Below are 26970 nucleotides of genomic sequence, written 5' to 3'. Positions count from 1 at the left end.
AACTCAACTCAATTAATGGTTTAAACCCAACCCGATCAAATCGGTTTGGGCTTCGGCCCAATTAAAGTTGGATCCGATTATTTTTTTGTTGAATTTGAATAAATTCTAAAAGTTTGAAATTACTTGAAGACTTCTATTTTTTTAATACCCATATAAGGAATTCTTTCTGAAAAAAAATGTATAAATAAGTTTAAAATTTATGAAGCATTTTCTTTTTCAAGATTTTTTGGGATTTATTCATTTCTTCGTCATGTTCTTAATTTTTACTTTATTATCAAATAAAATTTCATTTGTACAATGTGTTCATATGAATCAATCTATGTAAATTAATTGAATGTTTATAAATTATAAGTCCTTATATCTTTACTCGTGTTTATTTAGGGTTTTTGTTTTTTATTTTAGATATTAATTTTTTTCATTCATCGGGTCGGGTCGGGTTGAGTTGAGTTTTAAATCATAACTCGAGACCCAACCCAACCTCAAATTTAATTTTTCAACCCAACCCGATTGAACTTAAAAAACTAACCAAACTGATCGGTTTGTGTTGGGTTGGGTTTTGCTCTGCCCTAAAATTTCATGTGTATGAATTTACATAGAAATATATTAAGTTCAAGCATGTGAATATTGTAACTTTTGCTCGAGAGAGGGCATTAAATAGAATTTGTTAGTTGTTAAACATATGAAGGAGTTGAATGAATTTGAATTGAATGAATGTTAAATGAAGTGAAATTGAAATTTCTAACCATTTAATCCCAAAAATCCTCATAAACTCTCAGTTTTGATAGATTAAATTAGTTTAGTCTTGTAGTTATAATTTTTATTTTTTGACATTTAAGGGATTTACTAAGCAAATGGCATGTGAAAATACTTGCGTATTAATTATTTTGTTTTTATATTTATTAGATTTCAAAAACGGAATATACTTATTAAACGTTTATTAGTACTAATTTCTCATTAATAAACTTAAAAATGTATACGAATATACTTACATATTAATTATTTTGTGTTTATATTATTAGATTCCACAAACGAAATATTCTTATTAAACGTTTATTATTACTAATTTCTCATTAATAAACTTGAAAATTTTTTAAGCTACGTTAATTGGAATGAAACTTATAAATTCTTTAATGAATCAAAAAATAATTTGTATGTTATGCTAATTTAACAAATGTGAGCATATATAAATAAATCTTATTTAATGTTTTAGTATAATCTTCAAATCCATTAATTTTATAAATTTTATTATATAAATTACAATTATTCTTAATGGTTTTTGTATTGTTATTAATAAATACTATGCATTTTTACATTGTCTTGTTGGTTAAAGTAGAAAATAAGTAATTAGCCATCCCCTAGTTGTCAAACTAAGTAATTTTAATTAATTATGAGGAAAAAAGGGTTACCAATTATGTGTAGAGATTTACTTACAAGTATACTTAACAAGGCCAAAAATATTGTGATTGTTCTACTTTTAATTTCTTCTTCATAACCCACCAAATTTTGCTGCATTATGCACAAGTCATTGCACCTAAAATACTTTGAAGAAATTGAAATATGCATCTCAAAATTAGGCAGTAACTCTATTTCGTGCTACAGAACTTAAAAGGATCGAGTTTGGGTCAAGAAGTCTTGATGCCGAGCTAGTGATTATTTTTTGGAAAAATCTCGCAGCAACGAATTGACTTTGTTCTGATTTTGTATTTGAATTTAAAGTATATGATAAGTAGCTATCAACCTTCTTATTTCTTATGCTAAGTGAATGTTTTAAGTTGTATAAAAATAAATTAAATATATTTTTCTAAAAATATTTGACTTTTTTTGTGGAAAGTGGAAACTAGTTAGATATAAATGTGTTAGTCCATGGGAGAAAATTGTGTTGCAATATATGCAGAAGCAGAAGTGACGTGGATTATTCAAAAATTGAAGTTGATTTGCTTTATTAAAAGAAGATATCAATGAACGTCTTGACATTGTTTCACAAGATTCAACCAGTTATCTTTATTTTAGAATATCATTGAAAAATAGAAATTCGTGTTATCAAAGGATTTCCTTCAATTATTTCTAGTGTAGAATAAGTCAACCCACTTTGGGATTTTACTGAACATAAAGGTAATATTGTTCCCACATTGATCAAGAATCCCGATTTTTGAGAAATATCATGATCATTCAATAAAAAGGGTTTCCATTTTCTCAAATGAATAATTTGAAGACCTATTAATTCTAATAATTGATTACTGAGTTGATTATTCGGACATTTCAATTCATAAATGTAGATCTCCAACCTACACAGAACTTTACTTTGTCATAGATCAAACTGTTCTTCCGTATACTTTGCTTCCTTACCTTTGAGCCATATCAAATCTCCTTACACTTGAAAAGCAAGAAAATTATTGCCCCCTCTCACTAGGATATGTAGAGCGAGAAAGATCTCACCCTCAAACAAACACAGATAATTAGACAAATTTCTTGGGGTTGGGTGGTAAAAATTATATAGAGCTGGACCAAACCTACTAGTTTGGTTCCGTTCTACATAATACTAATGAGTTAATTTATTGGTTGAAACAAAATTTCGCATTTAAATTTGTATGAATTGGTTCAAATAATTAACCAAAAATTGGAAAATGAAAAGGTGTGTAAAAGTGAAAAATGAAAAGGTGTGACTACGTGTCAATTTCGATCAAATATTTGGATTTGATTCGATGGTCAAATTACAAAAGAAAATAGAGCAAATTATTCTACTCGTTAAGTAGATTGTCGTGGTATATTTGAAATCTTGAAACCAATTCCAGATGAATGAGAAATTGCGGACCAAAGTGGGAAGAAATGAAGTGTTACAACTTTTATAAATGATGCAGGTTTTGGTCAAGTGTTGCAACTTTTTGAAATGATGTATGTTTTGGCCCACATTACTTCATTTGCACCCTTTCTATATCTATAAATAGAACCCTATGGACATGATTTTGAGTACACCAATTGCATTGAGCATTCATTCTCCTCTTGCAATTCTCTTCTTTCTAATTTCATAGCATTTTCATGCATTTCTTTGGTAGAGAAGGAATTTCATTCGAGTTCGCTGGTCGAAGTCATTTGGAGTGTTCCTATGGCTTGACGTGATCGTTGTATTTTGGGAGATGATTGTCAAAAAACCGTTAGCACCGATTCGGGGCAAATTCAAGGACCAAGTGTCAAACACTTGTCTCGATAAAAAATTCATCACTTGCATCTTTCTTCCTTCATTATCTGATTTCTCTTAATTATAATTTGATTTCAGAAACTGATTAACATTATTTACATGTTGATAGCCTCATTTAATCCTATGGAATTAAATGAGATGATTTAAGTGAATATAATTATTTAGTTATGAGAATTACGCCACTTAATTATTTGAAATATTCTACGATCAATTTAGATGAAAATGTGCGTCATTTCATATGAATAATCATGACTTTTGATATGATTATTTTTCAATGGGTGTGTCTCTTCATAGAGATTAATTCAAGAGGTGTGTCCTTTTGTAGGGTTATGTCTCTTGAAAAACACAACTTTTTAACTTATGGTTGATTCGTTCGTTCAAATTTGAATATGGTGAATAATGTGAATATGTACCTTATTATTTGACATACAACGAAATTATCATGTGAAATGTCACAAATGTGATAAGTTGCATATCTTGCAATGCCTTGCCCTCTTTATTGTTGAATTTAACTTCAATCATGAAATCAATTAAATTGGTATATGTTTTGAAAGTATTGTTAGTCCATATGATGACCTTGATTTAATTTGGATGATCAAAATTAATTAGATTGAAGTACGTTATATACAACTTTGATTGAAATAAACTATGAGTCAACGACCACTACTTTAAAAGTATTTAGACTTTCACGAAACACTCGATATGGATATTATCTAAGAGATAAATAAATTGAACTGTGAAAGAGTTGCTAAACCCTAAGTTCAATTGTAACCCAAAGATGTGGGGGATTATCATAAATGCTCGTGAACTTGAATAAAAAGTTTAAAACTTATGGATGCAACGTTACTAGATTGCATATGTATTCTTAATTGAGGAGTTGTGGGGGTAACTCAGTTTAATAATTACATTTGCTTTTATCTTATAATCATAGAAAGATATCTATGAAGGTGAAAAGATATAAAACCCTTATACTAATTATAAGGATAATATACACTAAGTCTAAAGTGGATTAAATGGGTAGAAACCGATTATGGCTTTTGTTTAGACATGCAAGAACAATTGGAATATATGAAGAATATTTGTAAAGTTCGAATGCACTGTTATGTTTCAATGATGATATTGAATACCCATAACTCTGAAATCCACTAGTAAACATGGTTGACTAGTGTAATAATTAGAAAGAAATCTTTCAATCTTGTTTGGAATTGATAAAATTTTAGATAAAGCTAACAAGAAGCATGTAGCTTCATGAAAGGATTTCTTGGTGGTGACAATTTGTATCTATTAAATGAAATCGATTGTTTGCTAGCAATAATTGATAAGATACTAAGTCACATATAATAGTAGGTCTAGGCGTATAAGTCATAGATATAATACCATTAAGTAGTTGATCTCAGTAATGTAAACTCGTGGTACCTTTGAAGAGATTTACTAAAAGAGATCAAGAAGACTGCATATCGAAGGGAATGAGATTGAAGCCTACTACGTTAGAGTCCTTGTAATGATAACTCTACCTTGTTGACTGGAGATCTCAAGATCTTAGTTCAAAGGGACAACTAAGTTATCAGGATTCTATGAAACACTAAGGAAAATAGTTTCCTAACTCATTCTTATGACATTAAAGTGTTTTCTGCAGAGTTGCAAGAGGTTAATATAATCTTATAATGATTCCTATATCTTGATTAAGTCAAGTGGAGTAGGGCATAATATTCTTAATAGGAGGTCATCTATGTAAGTGTGAAGTGGGGCCGCTTCAATGAGAATTATTCAAGACTTAAATTCTCTAAACACTTGCAGAATCAAGAAGGGTTCAGAGTCAAAATGAACCAAGTCATGAGAACCATGAATGGTTTAGGGAAGACAGTGTGTGAGTATCGTTGTCTTGGCTTACACTAAAGGCTAAATGGTTCAAGACATCACGTTCACCAATTAGCCGAGTAAATCCGATGGTATTTCACTAAGGGAGGTTCAAGATTAGAAGCTACATTCCCTGATACAGTGTTTTTTCGCACCCTCTCTATATTGCATTATATCATCACATTTACATATGCGTACCCAATTCCCATTCATGTGGGGGATTGTAGGAATTAGTTCAAATAATTAGCCAAAAATTGGAAAATGAAAAGGTGTGTAAAAGTGGAAAATGAAAAGGTGTGACTACGTGTCAACTTCGACCAAATATTCGGACTTGATCCGATGGTCAAATTACAAAAGTAAATAGACCAACTTATTCTACTCGTCGAGTAAATCGTCATGGTATATTTGGAATCTCGAAACCAATTTAGGATAAATGAGAAATTGTGGACCAAAGTTGAAAAAAACGAGGTGTTGCAACTTTTTGAAAGAATGCAGGTTTTAGCCAAATGTTGCAACTTTTTGAAATGATGCATATTTTGGCCCACATGACTTCATTTGCACCATTTCTACATCTATAAATAGAACCCTATAGACATGGTTTTGAGTACACCAATTGCATTGAGCTTTCATTCTCCTCTTGCAAATCTCTTCTTTCTAATTTAATAACATTTTCATGTATTTCCTTAGTAGAGAAGGAATTTCGTTCGAGTTCGCTGGTCGAAGCCATTTGGAGTGCTCCTATGGCTTGACGTGGTCGGTGTATTTTGGGAGATGATTGTCAAAAAACCGTTAGCACCGATGCAGGGCAAATTCATCTTAAGGACCAAGTGTCAAACACTTGCCTCGACCAAAAATTCATCACTTGCATCTTTCTTCATTCATTATCTAATTTCTCTTAATTATGGTTTGATTTCAGAAACTGATTAACATTATTTACATGTTTGTTCTGCGAGGTTGGATTCAAAGAATAACTTGCTTTCGTTCAAGAATCAAAAAAGATGAATCCATATTCATGCATTCGGATTCAGTAACTATTATTGCTTTGCTTCTCAAATTCTATTTTGGTAAGTCGAAACTACATTTCGATTTCATGCAAATAAACGGTATGCTTTTATGAATATAATATGCACATAATCGGTGTATTTCCCAACAAAATTTTGCACCTATTGGATCGAAATTGTGGCTCCACCCCTGAATTTCAAAAGTGAGAATTACAGCCTACCAAAATTTTAAACTTCACATTTCAAAATTAAGATCTATAAGTTTTTTCTTCTCTCTCTAGCCCAAAATGATAATTAAAATTTTAAATATTAATAATTATATTATATTGTTAGTACAAAAATTAAATTAATCTATATGCTCCACGCCATCCACCCCATCTTGATTTTAAACCCTAAATCTTTCTCATTCTTGTCTCTTCCTTCTCTCTTTACTCTCTCTGTCCTTCTCTCTATTGGTGGCCACGGTAGTACTCTCCCCCTCTCCTGATTTTCATAATAGCAAAGTGGCGCTAAACGCAGCAGCAGCGCTGCAACGATAGTGGCGCGTAGAAATTAGGTTGATATTTTCATGCATCTTCTTGAATGCGCTAGAAATTAGGTCTTGGAAGGGTCTATATTTAGCTTGGTGTTTTCATCTTCTCAAGCACGTTAGAAATTAGGTTTGGTTGTTGTTTTTGGTGGTGTTGATGGCGTGACATTGGTACCGCGGTTGTGGGGACTGGTTGGTGTTGGTGGTGGCATCGACGTTGTGGTGGAGTGGTTTTATTTGATTAACATGTGTTGGTGGTGGTCATGGCAGTGGTTGTACGTGAGGTGGGGGTGTTTGTAACCAATTATTTTAGTTAACTGTGACCCATAAATTGGTTAATTTGTAATCAATACATAATATATGACTTAAAATGTGATTGCGACTTACAATTTGTCAAGTTGTGAAATAACTTGCGATCAATTGATTTGATAATTTGTAACTCTGAAATAAATTGTGACTTATAAAATTTGTGATCTTTTACCGATAAATAAATTATGACGTGTAAACATTTTTATTCATGACCAGTAAAATTTATGATTTGATATCGATAAATAAATTGTGACTAATAAATTTTTGATTTGTAATCAACGAATAAATTATGACCTATAAAATTTTTGGTTTGCGACTAAAAAATATTTGTGATCTATAAAAACATTTTACTTGCAATCGAGAAATAATTTATTTTCAATTAATTCAATAATTTTGATCAAATTATATAGTATTATGACTGTAATATATTTTATTAAGAATAAATATTTTTAATTAATTATTTCACAAAAAGAACTTAATAATATCTAATTTTTAAAAATTTAAAACTTGTTTCTTAGTTTTGAAATGGATTATAGTTAACCTCTTTGGTTAATTTTTATTCTATTATGGTTACTTTCCATACAAATATTTTTTTAAATTTTAATTTTAAATATTTATCTATTTAGTAAATTGATGAACCTATTTGATAGAGAAAAATATTTTACCAACAGAAATTAGAAAAAAGAAAGTTAAAAGTTTATCTATTGAACTATCTAATTTACTTCCAGGTAAAAATTATGATTGATTATTAGTGTGTTCAAAGAGAAAAATGTGGTTAAAAAATAAGTAAAATTGTGAAACCTATAAAATATGTACATAAAAGTGGAGTATAATCAAATTATAAGTCATTATAATTTTTGACAAATGGAGATTCGTCTCTATTTGTCTTTCGATGGAGAAGGGGAGTAAGCAAAATGAAGAGAATAACATTTTCTTTTCTTTTCTTCTGCAAAATTATGCTCCATAGCCTAAGTCCACGTTTGGTTCAACAAAAAAAAATATATTAAAATATAATTTCAAGTCAACATTTAATTTTAACTATATATATCATGGAATCCACAATTTTTGAATAGCATGTCTATATTTTTACTAATTTTCATTTCTTTTGTCATTTATCATGGGGTTCACCATGTGTGTTTTTAGATTTGACTGCGAAAGATGGATCATTATCTATATTTTTACAACTGTGCTAAATTGACAAGGAGGAGTTGAGAGCACTTACAATAGGTGGTGGGGCCAATTTTTTTGGATTTTTTTATTCAAGTGAGTGCCACACTCATCTAAAAGGATGTCAAGACTTCTATCAACAATTCTTGGTCAACTCAGCTTAATTCAAATTTCTAACCCAATTTTTTTTTTTTGATATATATACCCCTTATTTGGGCTCCATTTTTTCAAATTATAATGAAATGAATAGTTATTTTTTGAAGAAATTGTGGTTAAAAGAAAAGATTTTTTTTTAATATTACGTGTAATATTATTGTACTAAGAAATATGTGGTTGATAAGAAGAGAGAAAAATGAATTTTAATTTAATAGAGAATTGACAGAGGCATATTCTTCTTAACACTTGAATTACATTCTTATCTCCTCTTGGACCTTGCCAATTCTTCCTCCTCCTTTTCTGAAACAGATCATGAAATCATCGTCTTATCTTATTTATTTATTTATTTTTAAGATCATGCTATATGTACACTTTGTTTGACATTGTGCAACGTGTCATTTTATGAGTAGACAATTTTTAAATGCAACGCACTTTCCCACCAATTGTAATTTGAAAATGAATGAAGTATCAACAATCATGACAGCCAAATAATATACAAATAGCTTAATCCTTATTTTTATCGGCATTCTTATCGGAATGTTCCGTGCATTAGAGGTCTTTTTTTACAGTTTTCCATCTGCGTACTTGGAATTTCAATTTTTGTAGTAGCCATGCGTTGATGAATTTTTTACCACGAGATTGTCGAAGCGACATGAACAAAATAAATACAACTCAACATTCACAAAATAGTGCTACAAATAATTAAAAATTGATTTTAGTGCTATGTTTTCGACAATTTATCGAATCAAAATTGATCTGGAGGTGCCTGCAGAAACAATGGAAACTGACTCATTTTCTTAATTCAATACAGAAAATTGTCCCAAACGCCAAGCAATTTTTCACTCATAAACGCAATTCGGAGATTCAAAATTTAAATAGATTACAACATAAGAAAATTATTCTGAAAATTAACCGCAGTGAACTAATCCAATTCGAGGTTGAGCTGGAATTACTCTCGCGGTTTTTACCTCTTCTTCACTTTTACTCTAGAAGGTGCGACTTTTCCCTTCACATCCCCCCTTTGAGAGGACAAATTAGCTTGTTTGGTCTTCATTTTGAGTGACTTAACCAACGAAGATATATCCTTTCTTCGTTCTGGGTTCGATACATCAGGTTGCAAGTCCTTGTCTTTGAGCATTTCCAATTTGTTATTAGACAGAAACTGCCCTGAAATTTCTGTGTGCAGTGTTCCAGTAGCGTTTTCCTGAACACCTTTATTTTTCTGTGCCATTTGCCGAGCATAAACTGCACTCCTGTCATACAGAACAAAAAATTTCAGCGTGTGTTAAGAATTGTGCACAGCAAAAGCTTCCATTATAAGTAAATAGTTGCGTTTAAGAAATCAGAACAAGGATGAAGAGCTAATGATACGATAGGAGCACTGGGCAGTAGGGGGGAGGGGAGGAGGGGTGCTTGGGGGAAAACCATAATTGACATATTTGGTTACATGGATTAGACACGTGAAATAGTACTAGTGAAAGTAAAAAACTAAAATTTTGTCATTGTGCTGTCCGTATATGAAACGTGCACTATGAAAATCAGGAACTTCCATTGTAACCTTACTGAACAATTTGATCAAAAGAAAATGCCATTTTGGAGTTTTATCAACAATTTGCTTGTGTAGGTGGGAATCCGCAATAAGTGCAAGCAAAGATGTAGTGACACTGTTAAGAAATATATATGGGGAAAACCCAACGAACAGGGCCCTGTCACCCAAGAATAACCCAATATATATATACCTTTTGAACTGAGGATCTGTTGGATCCAGAGCAAAAAGTGGTGAGGTGAAGAGAGACGAAAATCGTGGATCATCATAGTCAACATCAGGTATTTTTCCATCATCAGGAATTTCCTTCCCTTTTTTCCCCTTGCGCTTCTTAGGTTTCAAGTTATAGCCCTTTAAGTTGTTATCCATTCCCGTGTCATCAGCAAGTAATAGCTCAAGCTCAGCTCGACTAGCTTCAGCTTCTTGAACTGTTTCTTGATTAGGTTTGTCTTTCTTGGTACCTCGAACCTGAGTTTCCTCTTCAACAAAAAAGTCATCCGGTTGTTCAGCAAGTTCACGCTCAGTATCGCTGCTATCTTCATCCGATGAATTCTTGGACCTACTTTTCCGAGCCTTCTTTTTCTCTCTTCTCATTCTGAGATATGACTCCCATACAGTTTCTGATTTTTTATCCTTTTCTAAAATGCGTTTGCTTATATCTTCTAAGCCAGTATTGAAAGTGACCTCCATGTCTTGGGCATTATCCTCATCATTGTCATCTGAGCCACGATCCCCGGACTGGAGAAGAACACGGTACATATCTTGCTTTCTGCGTCTTTTGACAGATCTATCTTCCGTGTCATTATCATCATCGTTGTCATCTGCTTCACTCTCATCGGATGCCAAAAACTCCTTTAGCTCCAATTCGTCAAGCTGGGAAAGAAGAAATGGATTTGCCATTGGGACAAAGACATGATTGGAGGGGGAGTTGGGGTGGGGGGTGGGTTATGTAACTAGAGAGCCCATTCTCTTTCCAAGAAAGTACGCAAGAAAATAAGGGAGCATATGCTCTAGAGAATCCAATGATCTTGAAAGATAGATAATTATCAACCAATACTTAACTCCTAGATCTTAAATGTTTCCAGTTTGAAAAATTATTTCATCCCAACCTGTGTCATAGAACGAAACAATAGACTAGATATGCGCAAGAAAAATGTGTTTGTACACAACCCACCTACAGTTGCATTAATAAACAGAAACAAAATAAACCTGTTCAGCATTGAGTTTTCTCTTCAAGGTCTTTGAGCGCTGTGGTTCATCTTCATCCCACGTGAGCTGAATGTTACTGTGCTGTAGTGCTCGAGTTTGAAAATCCAAACCTTCATAGTCTGTTGGTGCCTACAGCAGAGAATTGAGAAATTTAAACAGATAAAAATTGAGAGAAATATATTAAGTATTAACGAAACTCCGTTATTATATTTCTTTAATATGACAAGTATGTTATAGGCATTCTTCGGAAGTATCCCGAGACAAGGTAATAAGAAAAGGCAATAGTTAACAACAAAAAGTAACTACAGCAATAGTTGCTTCATGGTCATTCGCATTAACTATAAACCATAATAAATATTTGTTCCATTTGATGATCAAAAGAAATAATTTACCTCAGTTGCCACATCCCGTGGCTGATGTTTAAACTCCATGGTGTCAGGAATAAATCTCAAATCCAACTTATTTGATGATCTTTCAAACTCAACTCCATCACAGGTTTTGTATAGGTAATCTGCTGTAGCACTTGAATCACATTCCACCACAGCATAGTAATACCTGCATAAAGAACGTATAGAAATGGGAATGAACTCTTTGGCACTGAATGATTAATCATACAAAAAGGGACATTACAGGAACATAACACACAAATAAATAAGCTTTCAGTCACACACATTGAGTGGCAAAGGTCACATGTCCATTCTGAGAAATGAAAAAGAAAAGAAAAGAAAAGAAAAAATAAACCAAAAAGAGAAAACACTGAGACTTGTTTCGACTACTGATGAAAAAACTCGTACTTTATGACATTCAAGGCTTGTTTGAGCCACATTATTTTCAAAAAATACATTCTTCAACAGTGATTTGACATCATTTCAACCACACATTCTTCAATAAAATAATATTACACGCAAATCTGAAACTTTTCCTTATTTTTAACCACACATTTTCCATTGATTTGACATGTATAATACACTTTTTTGCCTAGAATGTGGCTCAAACATGGGCTCAAAATATATTTTGGGCAAAGAATAAATGCCCGATAGGCTAATCATTATTAATTTGGACCCATTCCGTTGTTTTTTCTTTTGTTTGTTTTGATTAGAAAAATGGAGGAAACATCTTTTCTTTCACTGATCTTATGTGAAGCATAGAGAATCCTCCAAAGGCAGAATGTCAATATTTGACACATCAGACATCGACGTGCCTTGGACACGCAGGACCACATATATCCACATGAAACACAATTTATGTATTTTTCAAATTTTGTCATCCAAAGGACATGGCCCAACAAGTCAAGGACTTGCCATGCCCCATTCTATAAATCTTGGAATCTAAAACTAGGGATACAATTTATCTCACTAATTTTGTCAAAATTAGTGAGAAATATTTTACCAATTTCACATCAAATTTATTTTAACTTACTGTGTTTCTTTTAAACATGAAAAAATTTTCCCATCCTCAAATTCAAAAGATTTCACATGCAAAATTGAAAATCCAAGCACAAAATGAGTAATAGCATGCAAAAAATAATAAAACTGCAGAAGAGATATTAATATTATATATAAATCCTAAAACACTTTAATCAATGTATTTCCTATAATATTGTGCAGTGATGCATCTCATGTAGTGTCCGCATCTGTATCCATATCAGTAATTCGTAGTTACCCATGTACATGCCATCATATAAAGCGTGAGCTTTCAATATGGAGTTGTTTAGATTGACAAATATTAAGGAAAGTGGTGGTGCAAATATTCATAGACTAATCATGGCTCATGTTATCCTTGGAAGTGCAATGAAGACTACTATTAACACCATTGAATTTCAACGTGTTCAAAAAATAAATAATTACTGGAATACGACAATAATAGAGAATCCACAGCTTAAAGATTCTGCATACATAACAAATGGATATTCACCTTAGTCTACTTAGTTCATAGGCACACAGTTTTTTGTCATCAAACTCATCATCTTGTTCATCCTCCTCACCCTCATCAAATAGCCCAACAGGACCATGGACAGCCTCCTCTTCCATGCGCTTGAGTCCAAATTCAGATGGATAGACAGCCACTGACATAATTTGACCATCTTTAGGAAGAAACGAACTTAGCAATACGTACAAGTCAACAGCCTGCAGATTTCAATCCAATTCTCAGCAAATAGATTCAATAGAAAAGAACACCTAAAATACCGGCAATTAATAGTTCACTCAATTCTACGAAGTATACCTGGATATCAGTGTTATCAAACTGATGTGTCATTTAGTTAGCCTCCGTTTGGCAAACGAATTTATGACTTATAATACAATGTCAAACAATAATTTCAAACACACATTTATAACTATTACTCACCAATATCCTACATTTTGTGGGACCCACTACCATTCCTCTTTATAAACCATTTATAAATTTGCTAAATGAAGGCTTAACAACACGCAAGGACACTCAAATTCTATGATATTTATGTATCAGGTCATCAAGCTAAAAGTTCTGAACAACTATAAACAGTGCACTCAATCCAAACAATAGTATCAAGATAAAAATCCAGACTACTTTTGGAGAAAGATCACCTTATGCAACTGAAATAAATGATGATAGCAAACAAAAATAAAATAAGGAAAGTTTCAACTACACACCCTCACTTGATTCCAGTCCAAATTAACAACTGCAAGTCTGCGGGTTTCATTATCGATTTCTGGTATGTTGTCCTCCTACAGATTCAGAAAAGGAGACATCAAATTCAGGTAAATGTAGCTCGCAAAATTTGCAGCAAAAACATATAGAAATTGAGCTCCAATCTTTACCTGATGCATAAAGGCGTCATCCTCCTCCTCCTCCAAATAAGCTTTATCACCTTCATCTGAATCTGTAGTGCTAGTCGATGATGATTCATCACTGTCATGGCTGTCATCCTCAGATTCACTTGATTCTTCCAATTCACTTTTTAGTACTGATTTTCTTTTCTTCAATTTCTCACCCTCACTCTCACTCTCACTCTCACTCTCACTCTCACCTTCCCTTGTCAACAGTGATTTTCTTTTCTTCAAGTCCTCACCCTCACCCTTGCCCTCACCCTTGCGCTCACTCTCACTCTCACTCTCACTCTCACTCTCACTCTTCTGACTTTCACTTTCTTCTTCTTCTTTTTCTTCGGTTGCAACCTTCTTCAACCCATGCCCTTTTTCTACTTGGTTTTCTTCCTCTTCTAGATGATAGTAGTGTTTGAGAGGGTTTTGAGAGTGGGAGTTCTTTCTAAGTTTACCCCTCTTGTCTATAGGAGCCTTGGAGGATGCAAAATTTTTATCAGTGAACATGCGGTCAAATCGAGAGTCAATAACCACTTTAGAGTTACGCTTCGGAGCCTCCCGAAATCGAGGGTCAAAGTGTACAGATGAAAATCTAGCGTCTGTGATGATTTTGCCACCCTCATTCTGGGGATGGTAGTTTCCTCCTCTCTTGCCACCTTGATCGCCAGCTTTGTTCTTCTTCTTTTTCTTGTTTTCAGTTCCCATGGATGCCTACAGCAAAAAGCAGCACAAGTATCAATGCTATGCTATTAACTTGGAAGTAACGCTAAACAAACTGGTTCAGTCTAATTTCCATCGAAACCAGGGAAGGAGCTAGGAAATTCATTTAGTACAGGCACAATTAATCAATAACGAACTTTTGCATTTTTGTTCATAAATTTAATGATGATAAAATATAAAACAATATTAATGTGGGGGTAATTGTATCTATTAATTCTGGATAGAAAACCTGTGAAGTCTGCAGAGAACTCTAGTGGAGCAAAAAAGCTGGAAGATCTGTCAGGAAATCAAGGCTATATGTGCTAGGAACTTGAAGATAAAATGAAGGTTTGTGATTCTGCTGTAGATCTGTGATAGTGATTCAAAAAATACATGAGTTTAAAAGGAGGAATTTGGAGATGACAATGGAGAATTTTGGTCTGATTTTCATGGAAACAGATGCTGAAATACATTTATGTAATTATTTCACCGATTACGCTGGAGAGGCACAGAGCCGGTCCTGTGATTGTCGAGGCCTAAGGCGAAGTCCAAAAATTAGGCCCCCCAAAATCAACATAAATGCAAAATTCAACTGTGTATTATGTAAACATTAAAACAATAAACAAATATCTCAATTATCTCACAATTAATACAATTTCATTTCGTTTCCCTTCTCTTTTGAGCACCAGACTCATATTTATGAGGCATGATATATGAGTCTATATCCAATGTCCAATGATTAACGTAAAAGACAATTACAAAATATCCCAATCATCTCACAATTAGAATTTTCAATATAGGTACTATGTGCGCCTGTGCAATCGATCTTATAATAACCAATCATATAAGTCGACAATGCTTCAAACATTTCCAAATATTCAATAACAAGTTAGGGTAAGCCATTGCTTACCTGAGAAGTATAATTTCGACGAAAATTATGAAATCACACTTTCACCGTCACAACTCACAAGCCTGGAATAAAAATTTAACATCAAACACCAATACAAATATACAATTCTATTGCATTAATCTATTCATAAAAAATTTAGAATCCTATTGCAAATTGCAATTTCATCATAAATCCCACGAAATCAAAAATAAAAAATCTTGAGCTTTTCAAACTTAAAAGAAAAAAATTGAAATTGTTTTTCAAACTTCAATGATAACTTCTTAAGCTTACACAGTTTTTATGCTCAAAGTAAAAAGTAGACAAGTCCGGTGACATGAATTCGAGTAAAAATAGACGTGACCAATTGATTTAAATCTTAGAACATCAAATTCTACAATTGTAAACAAAAAATTCCTAACATATAGGGTTGTGATCACAAAATTCCTTAATAGCTCGACCATAAAGTTCATCGTGAACATATAGATTAAAAACAATTTAAAAACTTAACTTTGAAAAATAGTCAAGCGTACTTGACTGAGATAGAAAATCAAGGGCTGTAATTGTCCATAAAAATATAATGGATGCGACCACAAATTTAATCTCAAATTCTCCAACTTTCTAGGAAAAAATTGTAATGGATGGGCTGAAATTCTCAACCAAAACTCGTAAATTTCAACAACACATATAGATTCCAATGGAAATTCTCAATACCCAATTCTTCAATTAGAATTTCAGAATGCAATTACATAGAAGAAACAATTAAACAGAAAAGGAGGAGAGAGGGAATTCAGAGAATTTTCCGAAAATTGGTTCTGCCTTCCCCAATTCAACTGATTTTCCTCCTCCTTGCTTCCATCATAACAAAATTCAACTCAACTAGCCTAGGGTTCTAATTTCTAATTACGAAGTTCTTATATATGTCATACTCCAACATGAAATATATATATATATATTGAAACATCTAATTTAACTTAATTTAAACAAAAAGGTCAAACTTACAGCAACAAGCTTCACAAATTCAATTGAATCAATTCAATGCGCAACACAGGGCCTATGTTTCTTTTAATAAATATTTCAGAACGAGTAAACAATCTGCAGGGTGAAATTTGAAAAAAGCGTCGAAGAAGAGAAGAAGCTGCCTGCCTGCCGTGAAAGAGAACAGGGAACGCCGGAACAGAAGAAGCTGCTTCCGTCACCTCTGGTCGCTGCCTCGCTAGTCCGGTTGGAGTCTTGGAGGCGGAGGCAGTCGAGGAACTCGCAGCAGCCAAGAGGGTTACTTCTTTTAATATTTTAAAAAAATAATAATAATAAAAATAAAAATTGGGCCAAAATAGGGCCCTACGGTTTTGGGCCTGAGGCGCAGGCCTCATTTGGATGGCCACAGGACCGGCGGCAGCCAGCTATACAGGCATGTTGAAAACCATAAACGGCCACAATTCAAGAGATATTTTCGAGAAAATCACTGTTCTGTAAGGAAGATTACCATCGAGAAACAACAGATTTGTCAAAAAAATAAAAATTCTAAATAGCAAGAAGATGAGAATGGCTATAAGGCTAGACGAATCTTAGATCGAGACACTCAGAACAATCAAATCAATGCGAAATCAACATATAAAGCTGTTTTTACCCAAATAAATCTGATACTACCTTCTAATTTGGTGATGAGTTGATTAGAAATCACTGCAACACAAACCCTTGGCCACTCTCGTGTCCCCTTCGTTTCCCGTAGCTTTACTAATAAGACTTAAAACAGGCCTGGGTTATGAATTACACCAAGAAGATAGGCTTTAGGGAAAGGGGAAGAATACAGTGGTTACTACATACAATTTTATTTGGGAAATTTACAAAAATACTCTAATTTTAGGTGTTTTTTAAAAAATCATATATTTTGAGAATAAAAATGTAATTTGTAAACCACTGTGTCACTAATTTTTGGTCATTGTTTAATATTTAAAAGCAAGTGTCATTGTTTAATTTAAAAATAACATATGATGTCATTTTTATTAAAAAGAGATGTTTTCACTCAAAAAGTGATATAAATTTCAAGAAAGTCACAAAGAACAAAAGTGACAAACACTAAAAAAATTACAAAAACTCAAAAAAGTACGAAAGAAAAAATGTGACACAATAAAAAGAAGTGACACAATAAAAAGAAGTAACACAAATTCAAAAAGTGACAGACATTAAAAAATGTGACCAAAATTTAAAAAGTGATACGTTCAAAAAAGTGATAGAAAAAAGCAAATCACTCAAGAAAATGACGAAATTAAAAAAAAAATAACAGAAGTTCAAAAAAGTGACAAACACTAAAAAAAAGTAACGAAAATAAAAAAATGACATAAATAGTATGATGACAATTTTCTAGTTGAATTATTAGTAATCTATTTATTCTATTGAGGCTTTTGGTAAAAATCTGGAAATAACAATAGTTTTTAGTCTATTTGTTTAATTAAAATTGAGATAGTTGTAAAATTATTCAATTTCACACATCAATAACATTCATGAAGGCAAATCAATTAAAATAAACTCTCGACATTTGTCGTTTACAATGTAACCTTTTATGGGCCCCTATGATTTTTCTTCAAAATACGTAGAATTTGAAATAAGGGTTTGTTTTTTTTTTTTTAAAGAGACAAAAATGTAACTTTTTAAAGTTACATTTCACTTTTTTACTAAATACATGTCACTTTTATTAAAAAGTAATATTTGTCACTAAAAAAAGTGATAGAATATTCAAGAAAGTGACAAAATAATAATAATAATAATAATAATGGACAAACACTAATACAAATCCCAAATAATATATTGGAATTAGTTCAAAGTGACGGAAATTTATAAATAAAAAATAAAATAAAATAAAGTGACACAACCACCATCTCTCCCATCAGTTTACTGTTAAGCATCTTTAAGTCAATTTATCGATAAAACACCAAATATCTTTAAATCAATTCACTCTCAGCACCATTTACCAACTCGAATTGAGAGGGGGGTGACCGACTAACTTATTAATCAATACTATATTAAAGGATTTGACATTCATTTAACGGAAGATAGCATCTACTCAAACAAAGTAGTTACATAAACATCATAAACTTATTTCTATTAATCTGCTTCCTCCAACCAACGACCACTGTCCCCCGCCTCCCTTCATCACTAAGCATCTTTAAATCTGCTCATTGAAAAAACATTGGCCAAAACGCTAAGCATCTTTACATCAATTTACCGTTACCTTCATCTACCAACTTGAATTGAGGGAAGGAGACAGACTGACTTATTCCCCCCCCCCCTCCCTTCATCACTAAGCATCTTTAAATCGGCTCATTGAAAAACACTGGCCAAAACGCTAAGCATCTTTACATCAATTTACCGTTACCTTCATCCACCAACTTGAATTGAGGGAAGGAGACTGATTGACTTATTAATCAATACAATATTAAAGTGGCTGATATTCATTCTATAGAAGATTGCATCTACTTGAACAAGGTAGTTCCAAAATCACCACAAATTTATTTATATTCCCCTTGCTTTCTTCAGCCATTTTACATAGGGCTCCAATACATTCACAAAGCTTTTTCTGTGTAGCAATATAAAGGAAAAATAATTAAGTTAAAGAATGTCAAAACTAAAACACATAATTATATTATCTACAAATCAAGTTCTCTTTTATATTTAGATTGTAAACAATTTATCCAATACACTACTATCCGCAAAGCAAGAAATAACAATATTCACATATTATCTTCATAAGCTATTTAATATATAATCTATAATATTGGGCTGTGATGCCAAATATACTTGTGTGTCCAGCCCATTTGGGCAATGATGATATGATTGGTCCAATAGATACTACCCAGCCCATTGCCCAATAATTCAATGTTGAAAGCAGCTGAAACCTGGCCCAAACCGTATAACCTACGTGTGTCATTTTGGACACTTTGATCTACTTAACCTAACATCTACGGTGATGACCCATTATGATATAAACGAGGTCTGAGTCTGTTTAGCCCTAATTCAAGTCACTCTTTCTCTGTCTCTTTGTGATATTTCTGTGGAACCTTCTGGGTCTCTCTTCGTGACTTTGTGTCTTCTGCCTCTTCTCCTTCTTCGTGAATCTGGTGATTTAGCCATTAAACCTCTGGTTTTCTGGCCACTGTGTGTGCTTAGAGTCTTAGTGATTTTTCGGTTGTGATTTGTGGAGAGTTTCCCGTTCGTGTTTAAGTGATTTGAGTCCATTGAAGCGACTGCCTCTGTGTTTGTGGTTTAGGACTGTGGTTTATGAGTTTTCACATTGTATAGACGGGTACAATGCGTGATCTGAGCCCAAATCGATGATAAACTTGATGCCTTTGGTCTGAGAGTTTTTCGGTCATTTGTTGTGTCGATTTTGGGTCTTTTCTTGTAACAGTGGTATCAGAGCCTCTTTAGGCCATTCGAGTCCTTGTCTCCGATGACTGGTCATGGGAAATTAATTTTCACGATCGGATTTTTGGGAGACGAACAGTCGGCTGAAACCCTAGATCTGCTCGGCTATGGATCTTGATTCGGTTTATGGTTTCTTGCGTTTTTTCTTGGTGAACTAACATTTTTGTTGGTGGATCTTGCAGAAAACATTGAGTTTCAAATTCTTCTTGGTGAACTGGCTTGAAAGTAATTGGGCCTCTTGCTTGATACTCGATCTGCCGGTCGAATTTTCTAACTCTTTTAAGCTTTTTTAATTGAAATACAGTTCTGAAATTTTTGGAATATTGCAGGTATACTTTTAATTCAAAATGTTCTGCATGAGTTTAAACTTTGTGATTAATTCCTGATTTCAGTATAAAGTCTATTGATTAATCTTTGTGATTAATTCTTGATCCCTGTAGTCTGCATGTTAATCTTTGTGATTGTTAATTGACAATTTGTCTTTAACCCTGTACACTTTGCACTGCACTACTGTGTACTTTGGGTTGAGCCTTGACCTGAGGTCTTTGAGCCTCACGGAATCCTGGTGAGCCCAAGACACAACACTGCATTCTAAAGTGATTGTTTATTCCTATGATTTGTTACTATTCACTGAGTTATATTCCCTGATATATTTTTTTATATTGTATGTGATCTGGCTGAACTTTAACCCTCAAAAGCTTTTCTTGAGTTGATTAAAAACCTCAAATGACAACGGGAACGTTTGAACTAGGGATTTTTAATGGAAAAGGGGATTTTCCCATTTGGCAGCAAAAAAATGAGGGGGGTTCTTGTTCAACAGAAAGTGTCTAAAGCTATAACTGGTGAATATCCTGATACGATGACTGATGAACAAAAGACTGAATCTGATGATCTTGCATATACTTCCATTATTCTTTACTTGTCTGATCCAGTATTAAGAAAAGTTGGAAAATTGGATAATGCAAAAGCCTTATGGGATAAACTTGAGGAACTTTATTTGGTAAAATCATTGCCAAATAAACTATTTTTGTTGGAAAAAATTTTTAGCTTCAAAATTGATATGTCCCAAAACTTAGATGATAATCTTGACAATTTTAATAGACTAGTACAAGATATCACTAATGCTGGGGATAAAGTATCTGAAGAATATAAGGCTATAATTTTGTTAAATTCCATACCTGATGTGTATAAAGATGTTAAGCCAGTTATTAAGTATGATAGAGAGTCCTTAACACCTGGATAGTGATTGATGATTTAAGAAGCAAAGATTTGGAAGTTAGATGTGAGAGACATGGCAAGGAAAGTGAGAACCTATTTGTAAGAGGTAGATCACTGACCAGATCTAGTAATAATCAGGGTAACCAAAGTAATTAGGGAAATAATGCCTTTAGGAAGAAGGGAAAGGGTAGACAAATGTCAAAGTCTAGAAATGGTGCTAGAAAATGTTATGGTTGTGGAAAAACAGGGCATTACATAAAAGACTTTTTTAAAAGGAAAAATGAGCAAAGAGAGGTTAAAATTGATGAAGGGAATATTGTTAAGCCTCTAGGTGAGGGTACTGTTGATGTCTATGTTGTGACTGAGTCCTCATCTGATTTGAACTCTACAAATTATGCAGATAATTCAAGTCAGAGTGTAGAGTGGATCTTAGATTCAGGTTGTACCTTTCATATGACCTCTAGAAAGCATTGGTTGCTTGATTTTAAGGACTTAGATGGAGGTGGGGTTGTTATGGGTAACAATGCAGCCTGTAAAGTGTTGGGGATAGGCTGTGTGACTTTAAAACTTGATAATGGGTACACCTTTACCTTGAAAAGGGTGAGGTATGTACCAAATTTAAATAGAAATCTGATTTCAGTTGGGAACTTAGATGACATAGGTCTCCAAGGAAAATTTGGAGATGGTTTCTTGGACATAGTTAAAGGATCCTTAGTTATTTTCAAGGGTATTAAAAGAAATGATATCTATGTCACTAAAGCTAATATTTTGAGTCACACTGCAGAATCCTCTATGGCTAAGAGTGATGCTACATTGAAATGACATAATAGGTTAGCCCATGTGAGTGAGAAAGGCTTACACATCTTAAGTCAGAAGGGTGCCTTTGGTAGTGATGTGGTTTCTAAAATTCCCTTTTGTGAATATTGTACCTTAGGCAAACAACATATACTTCACTTTAGTACAAGGAAACATAAGACTACATCTATCCTAGAGTACATATATTCTGATTTGTGGGGTCCATCATCCACTACCTCTCAAGGTGGGAATAGGTATTTTTTATCCTTAATTGATTATTTTTCAAGAAAAAGTATGAGTATTTCTTTTGAAACAAAAATCAGACACTTTTGGAAAATTAAAAACTTGGAAAACTTTGATTGAAAATCAAATGGATAAAAAGATTAAAATTTTAAGGACAGATAATGGATTAGAATTTTGTAATGCTGATTTTGAAAAATTGTGTATGGATGATGGCATTCTGAGACATAAAACAGTACCATATACTCCACAACAGAATGATATAGTTGAAAGGATGAATAGGACAATCATAGACAAGGTTAGATATATGATGTTCAGTTCAGGTGTCCCTACAGTGTTGTGGGAAGAGGCTGTTATGACAGCAATTTATATCATAAATAGGACCCCAACTAGTGCATTAGATGGTAGGACACCTAAGGAAGTGTGGACGGGTAGGTTGGCTGACTATACACACTTAAAAACCTTTAGTTGTACAGCATATTCACAGCAAAGTGTAAGAAAACTTGAGCCTAGATTCCAGAAATGTGTTTTTATGGGATATCTTGAAGGAGTGAAGGGTTACAAACTTTGGGTGAGAGAAATTGGGGGTTTTAAAATGATAACCAGTAGGAATGTGACCTTCAATGAAAATGAGATGCCTTGTTTAGATAGGAAGGCCTCTAGTGATGAGCCTAAGGGCCAGGAAGAAGAAAATACTAGGCTGCAGATAGAACTTGAACCTTCACCTGATCTTGTAGTTGAAAATCAAGAGGAAAATGAAACTATGGAAGAATCAGGTGATGAAACAGTTCAAGAGCCTACTGGTGAGTTAGTGAACCCTTTAGGTGATTATCAGTTAGCTAGAGATAGTGTTAGAAGAAAAATAAGAGAGCCTATTAGAATGCAAGACTATTTATCAATTGCTATGTTGTCATATTAGGATTTAACTTTTAAGGAGCCTAAATCCTATGAAGAGGCTATTAGTTGTCAGTCTTCCAAGGAATGGCAGCTTGCTATGGAGGAAGAAATGAGGTCCTTAGTGAAAAATAAGACCTGGAGCTTAGTGCCTAAACTTGAAAATAAATCTCTAGTTGACTGTAAGTGGGTTTATACTGTTAAAGAAGGCAATCCTCCTAATCAGCCCCTTAGGTTTAAGGCCAGATTAGTGACTAAAGGGTTTACCCAAAAACCTGGTATTGATTATAATGAAATCTTTTCTCCTGTTGTGAAATAAACTACCATTAGAGTCGTGCTTGTATTAGTTGCACATTATGATTATGAATTAGAGCAAATGGATTTTAAAGCTATGTTTTTGCATGGAGACCTTGATGAAACCATATATATGAAACAGCTACTAGGTTTCATTGATAATAGAAAATCTGATCATGTATGCCTATTAAAAAGATCACTTTATGGCCTAAAACAACCTCCTAGGCAATGGTATAAACGTTTTGATAACTTTGTATCTTCAGTTGGTTTTGTGAGAAGTTCATTTGACCATTGCTTGTATTTTAAAATGGATAATAGCAACTGTGTGATTGTTTATTTGCTGTTATATGTGGATGATATGTTTTTAATTGGCCAGAAAATAAGTGATATAAATGAGATTAAAAATGTGCTAAGTGCTGAATTTAAAATGAAGGACATTGGGCATGCTAAAAGGATTTTAGGGATGGATATTAAAAGGGATAGATCCCAGCAGTTATTAATTTTGTCACAAATTGATTATGTGGAAAAGGTCCTATCGAAGTTTGCTATGCATGATTCTAAATCTGTGACATTACCCCTTGCATGTCATTTTAAGTTGAGTAAAGATCAGTCCCCGCATGATGAATCTGGCACTAAATATATGGAAAAAGTGCCATATTCAAATGTTGTTGGATCTGTAATGTACACCATGGTTTGCACACGACCCGATGTTGCACATGCTATAAGTACCTTAAGTAGATTTATGTCCAACCCTGGCCCTGAAGATTGGAATGCAATAAAATGGTTATTAAGGCACTTGAAAGGCTCAGCAGACTTAGGCTTATGTTTTAGATCTAATAAAGAGGGAGTTAATTTAAAGGGATACGTAAATTCTGACTATGCTAGTAATAGAGATAATAGGAAATCAACCACTGCTTATGTGTTTACTTTGTGTGATACTTGTATAAGCTGAAAGTCTCAATTGCAATCAATTGTAGTTTTATCCACTACTGAAGCAGAATATGTGGCTGCAACTGAGGCCATTAAAGAGGCCTTATGGCTGAAAGGTCTTCTAAGTGAGGTAAAAGAATCTGTTGATCCTGTTGTTGTATATTCTGATAGTCAAAGTGCTATACATTTATGTAAAAATCCAATTTTTCATGAAAGAACTAAAAACATAGATGTGAGAATGTATTTTATTAGAGATATTATTGAAAAATAATCTATTTTGCTTGAGAAAATTCCTACTCAGTTTAACCCCGCTAATATGGGTACTAAGGTACTTCCTCTAAATAAGTTTAAGTCATGTTTGCAACTTTTAAGAATTGATAGTGGGTAAACTTTGTGTTTGTACAGGTGTATTTGGCTTGGTGCTGATGATTTGGAAAGAATTATATCAATCGCTTGAAAAGTCTATTGTTATATTTTTCTTTATCTTTGTGAGTTTTGATCATTGGCATCAAGGGGGGGATTTATTGGGCTGTGATGCCAAATATACTTGTGTGTCCAGCCCATTTGGGCAATGATGATATAATTGGTCCAACAGATACTACCCAGCCCATTGCCCAATAATTCAATGTTGAAAGCAGCTGAAACCCGGCCCAAACCGAATAATCTATGTCTGTCGCTCTGGACCCTTTGATCTATTTAACCTAACATCTATGGTGATGACCCATTATGATATAAACGAGTTCTGAATCTGTTTGGCTCTAATTCGAGCCACTCTTTCTCTGCCTCTTCATGATATTTCTGTGGAACCTTCTGGGTCTCTCTCTTCATGACTTTGTGTCTTCCGCCTCTTCTCCTTCTTCGTGAATCTGGTGATTTAACCATTAAACCTCTAGTTTTTTGGCCACTGTGTGTGCTTAGAGTCTTAGTGATTCTTCGATTGTGATTTGTGGAGAGTTTCCCGTTCGTGTTTAAGTGATTTGGGTCCATTGAAGCGACTGCCTCTGTGTTTGTGGTTTGAGACTGTGGTTTATGAGTTTTCACATTGTACAGATGGGTACAATGCGTGATCTGAGCTCAAATCGATGATAAACTTGATGCCTTTGGTCTGAGAGTTTTTCGGTCATTTGTTGTATCAATTTTGGGTCTTTTCTTGTAACATATCCAAACACGAAACATACCCAACATATTTATCGTACTGATGGAAGATACATAGTATTCCATGAATTTTTCTCACTTGAACCACGAAACAAACAGTTAGTGAGCAAAATTGATTTCTACTAATTTTTTGTCAGTAAGTAGCTATAATTCATCCAAAAAAATTTCAGCAAAAATTGCAGATCAAAATTAAAAAATTCAGGCAATAAAATTCAAAAAGATGAAGAAATGAGATAAAAGAAGGAAAGACCTTGAGTGATTTCTAGTTCTTGAGAAGAAGGTGAAGAGCCCATAGCAGAAAGTGAGAAGAAATTTAGTTTCTCAACTTGTTTAATGTCCCTAAAGCTAAAGAAAATGTTGGTACAAAAAGGGGACTTGGATGAAAATTTGGATAGAGAGGTGAAAATGTTGCTACCATGCTATGAGAGGCCAAATGGTGGCATTATTGCAACAAGATGCAAAGATGAACGGTGAATGTGATGTTGTTGAAATCTTCATCGTTAACGGCCACCACGCCTTTGGCTTGGTGGAGAGAGAGAGAGAGAGAGAGAGAGAGAGAGAGAGAGAGAGAGAGAGAGAGAGTGTGTGTGTGTGTGTTGTGTGTTAAGAGGGTTAGGGATTATTTTTAAAATTAATGAAAAATACAATATTTTATACTTTGTAATTATTTTTCACATGATTTTTCAAAAGTGGATTATATTTTGGATATATAGTCTAGTATTCCCATTTTATTTCAGATAGAGTTAGAGTTCGACTCATCTCGAATTACTTTAGTAGAACCAGAAAGTGATATGTATCTTTACCAATTAAATGCAAGAATACACTTTATCAAATCTAACCTTGATTTATTTTTTTATTATCAGGGTGTTTGAGACTCATTTTCATGTAAAAATGCATTTTAAAATAGTAAATTGATGAAAATTGTGTGGTTGAAAAATGAGAATTTTTTTTTATTTACATGTAATATTTTTTTAATAAAGAATGTGTGGTTGAAAAGAAAAAAGATAAAAATGTATTTTGAAAAAGTGGAAATTGGGTCAAATACCCTCTTTCATAATACACTTTGCATTTTTAGCTTTTGACCAGAATAAAAATTTTAAAATAAATATATTAAATCCAAATTAATAAATTACCTAAATTACCCTCCTTCCACATCACAGAAAATTTCCCTTCCCCCTTTCCCAAATTGATTGCGACCCTTCCAATCATTCTCTTCTCTATCCAATGCCACCATCATCTCTTCCCATTTGGAACGCCATCACTCCAAAATCCTTCGCCCTCTCCTTCTATTTTGTCATATCTTTTTTATCTAACCAAGTAGTGCTCGCTACCATCGTTGCAAACAGATATTCAAGTAACTAATGTTTTGAACTTTAGAACTCCTTTTTTCTTATACATAAGATTTGCTTTGCTTCTATGTCTGTACGCGATGTTTTTCTTCATATAAAGCAATGACTGTAATTTTTTACTTTATCTTTCAAGTATGTAATGATTTGATTTGTTTATGTAGTGAAAAGCAATATACATTCTTGAAAATATTTCACCTACTGGGCTATGTAATATGGCAGGAGTATGTAAGAATTTGAGAGAGAAGTGTAAAAGTGATCATTTTTAGAAGAATATATGAATAAAAAATGGGAAAGACTAGTTGGTGATGCCTCAT

The 26970-nt window shown here is 33.4% G+C and overlaps 1 protein-coding gene across 7 annotated transcripts; it reads right to left on the bottom strand.

Moving 5' to 3' along the window:
* Positions 1–8902: 8902 nt before the first annotated feature.
* On the bottom strand, positions 8903–17149 carry LOC111374036 (pre-rRNA-processing protein ESF1). Of its 7 annotated transcripts, none has more exons than XM_022996652.1 (11): positions 17007–17149; positions 15381–15442; positions 14942–15006; positions 14721–14839; positions 13769–14482; positions 13601–13675; positions 12885–13096; positions 11363–11525; positions 10971–11099; positions 9955–10634; positions 8906–9468 (listed from the first exon to the last, which is right to left on the bottom strand). In XM_022996652.1, the coding sequence occupies exons 5-11, from the start codon at positions 14474–14476 to the stop codon at positions 9180–9182; spliced, it is 2256 nt and encodes a 751-aa protein (XP_022852420.1). In that variant the 5' UTR covers positions 14477–14482; positions 14721–14839; positions 14942–15006; positions 15381–15442; positions 17007–17149; the 3' UTR covers positions 8906–9179. The 7 variants fall into 7 exon arrangements, with proteins under 7 accessions (XP_022852426.1, XP_022852420.1, XP_022852421.1 ...); XM_022996653.1 differs by lacking the exon at positions 17007–17149 and adding an exon at positions 16359–16474; XM_022996656.1 differs by lacking the exons at positions 14721–14839; positions 14942–15006.
* Positions 17150–26970: the final 9821 nt, after the last annotated feature.

This window comes from Olea europaea, unplaced genomic scaffold (assembly GCF_002742605.1).
Source record: "Olea europaea var. sylvestris unplaced genomic scaffold, O_europaea_v1 scaffold1197, whole genome shotgun sequence".
Classification (NCBI taxonomy): domain Eukaryota; kingdom Viridiplantae; phylum Streptophyta; class Magnoliopsida; order Lamiales; family Oleaceae; genus Olea; species Olea europaea.
This window is presented reverse-complemented; position numbering and strand designations above follow the sequence as displayed.

Coding starts and splice junctions, on each gene's coding strand:
- LOC111374036 (XM_022996652.1), bottom strand. CDS start 14,476: ATGGGAACTGAAAACAAGAAAAAGAAGAAGAACAAAGCTGGCGATCAA. Junction 10,635..10,970: donor GAAAACTCAATGCTGAACAG/GTTTATTTTGTT, acceptor CTTCTTTCCCAG/CTTGACGAATTGGAGCTAAA. Junction 9,469..9,954: donor ACAGATCCTCAGTTCAAAAG/GTATATATATAT, acceptor TCTGTATGACAG/GAGTGCAGTTTATGCTCGGC.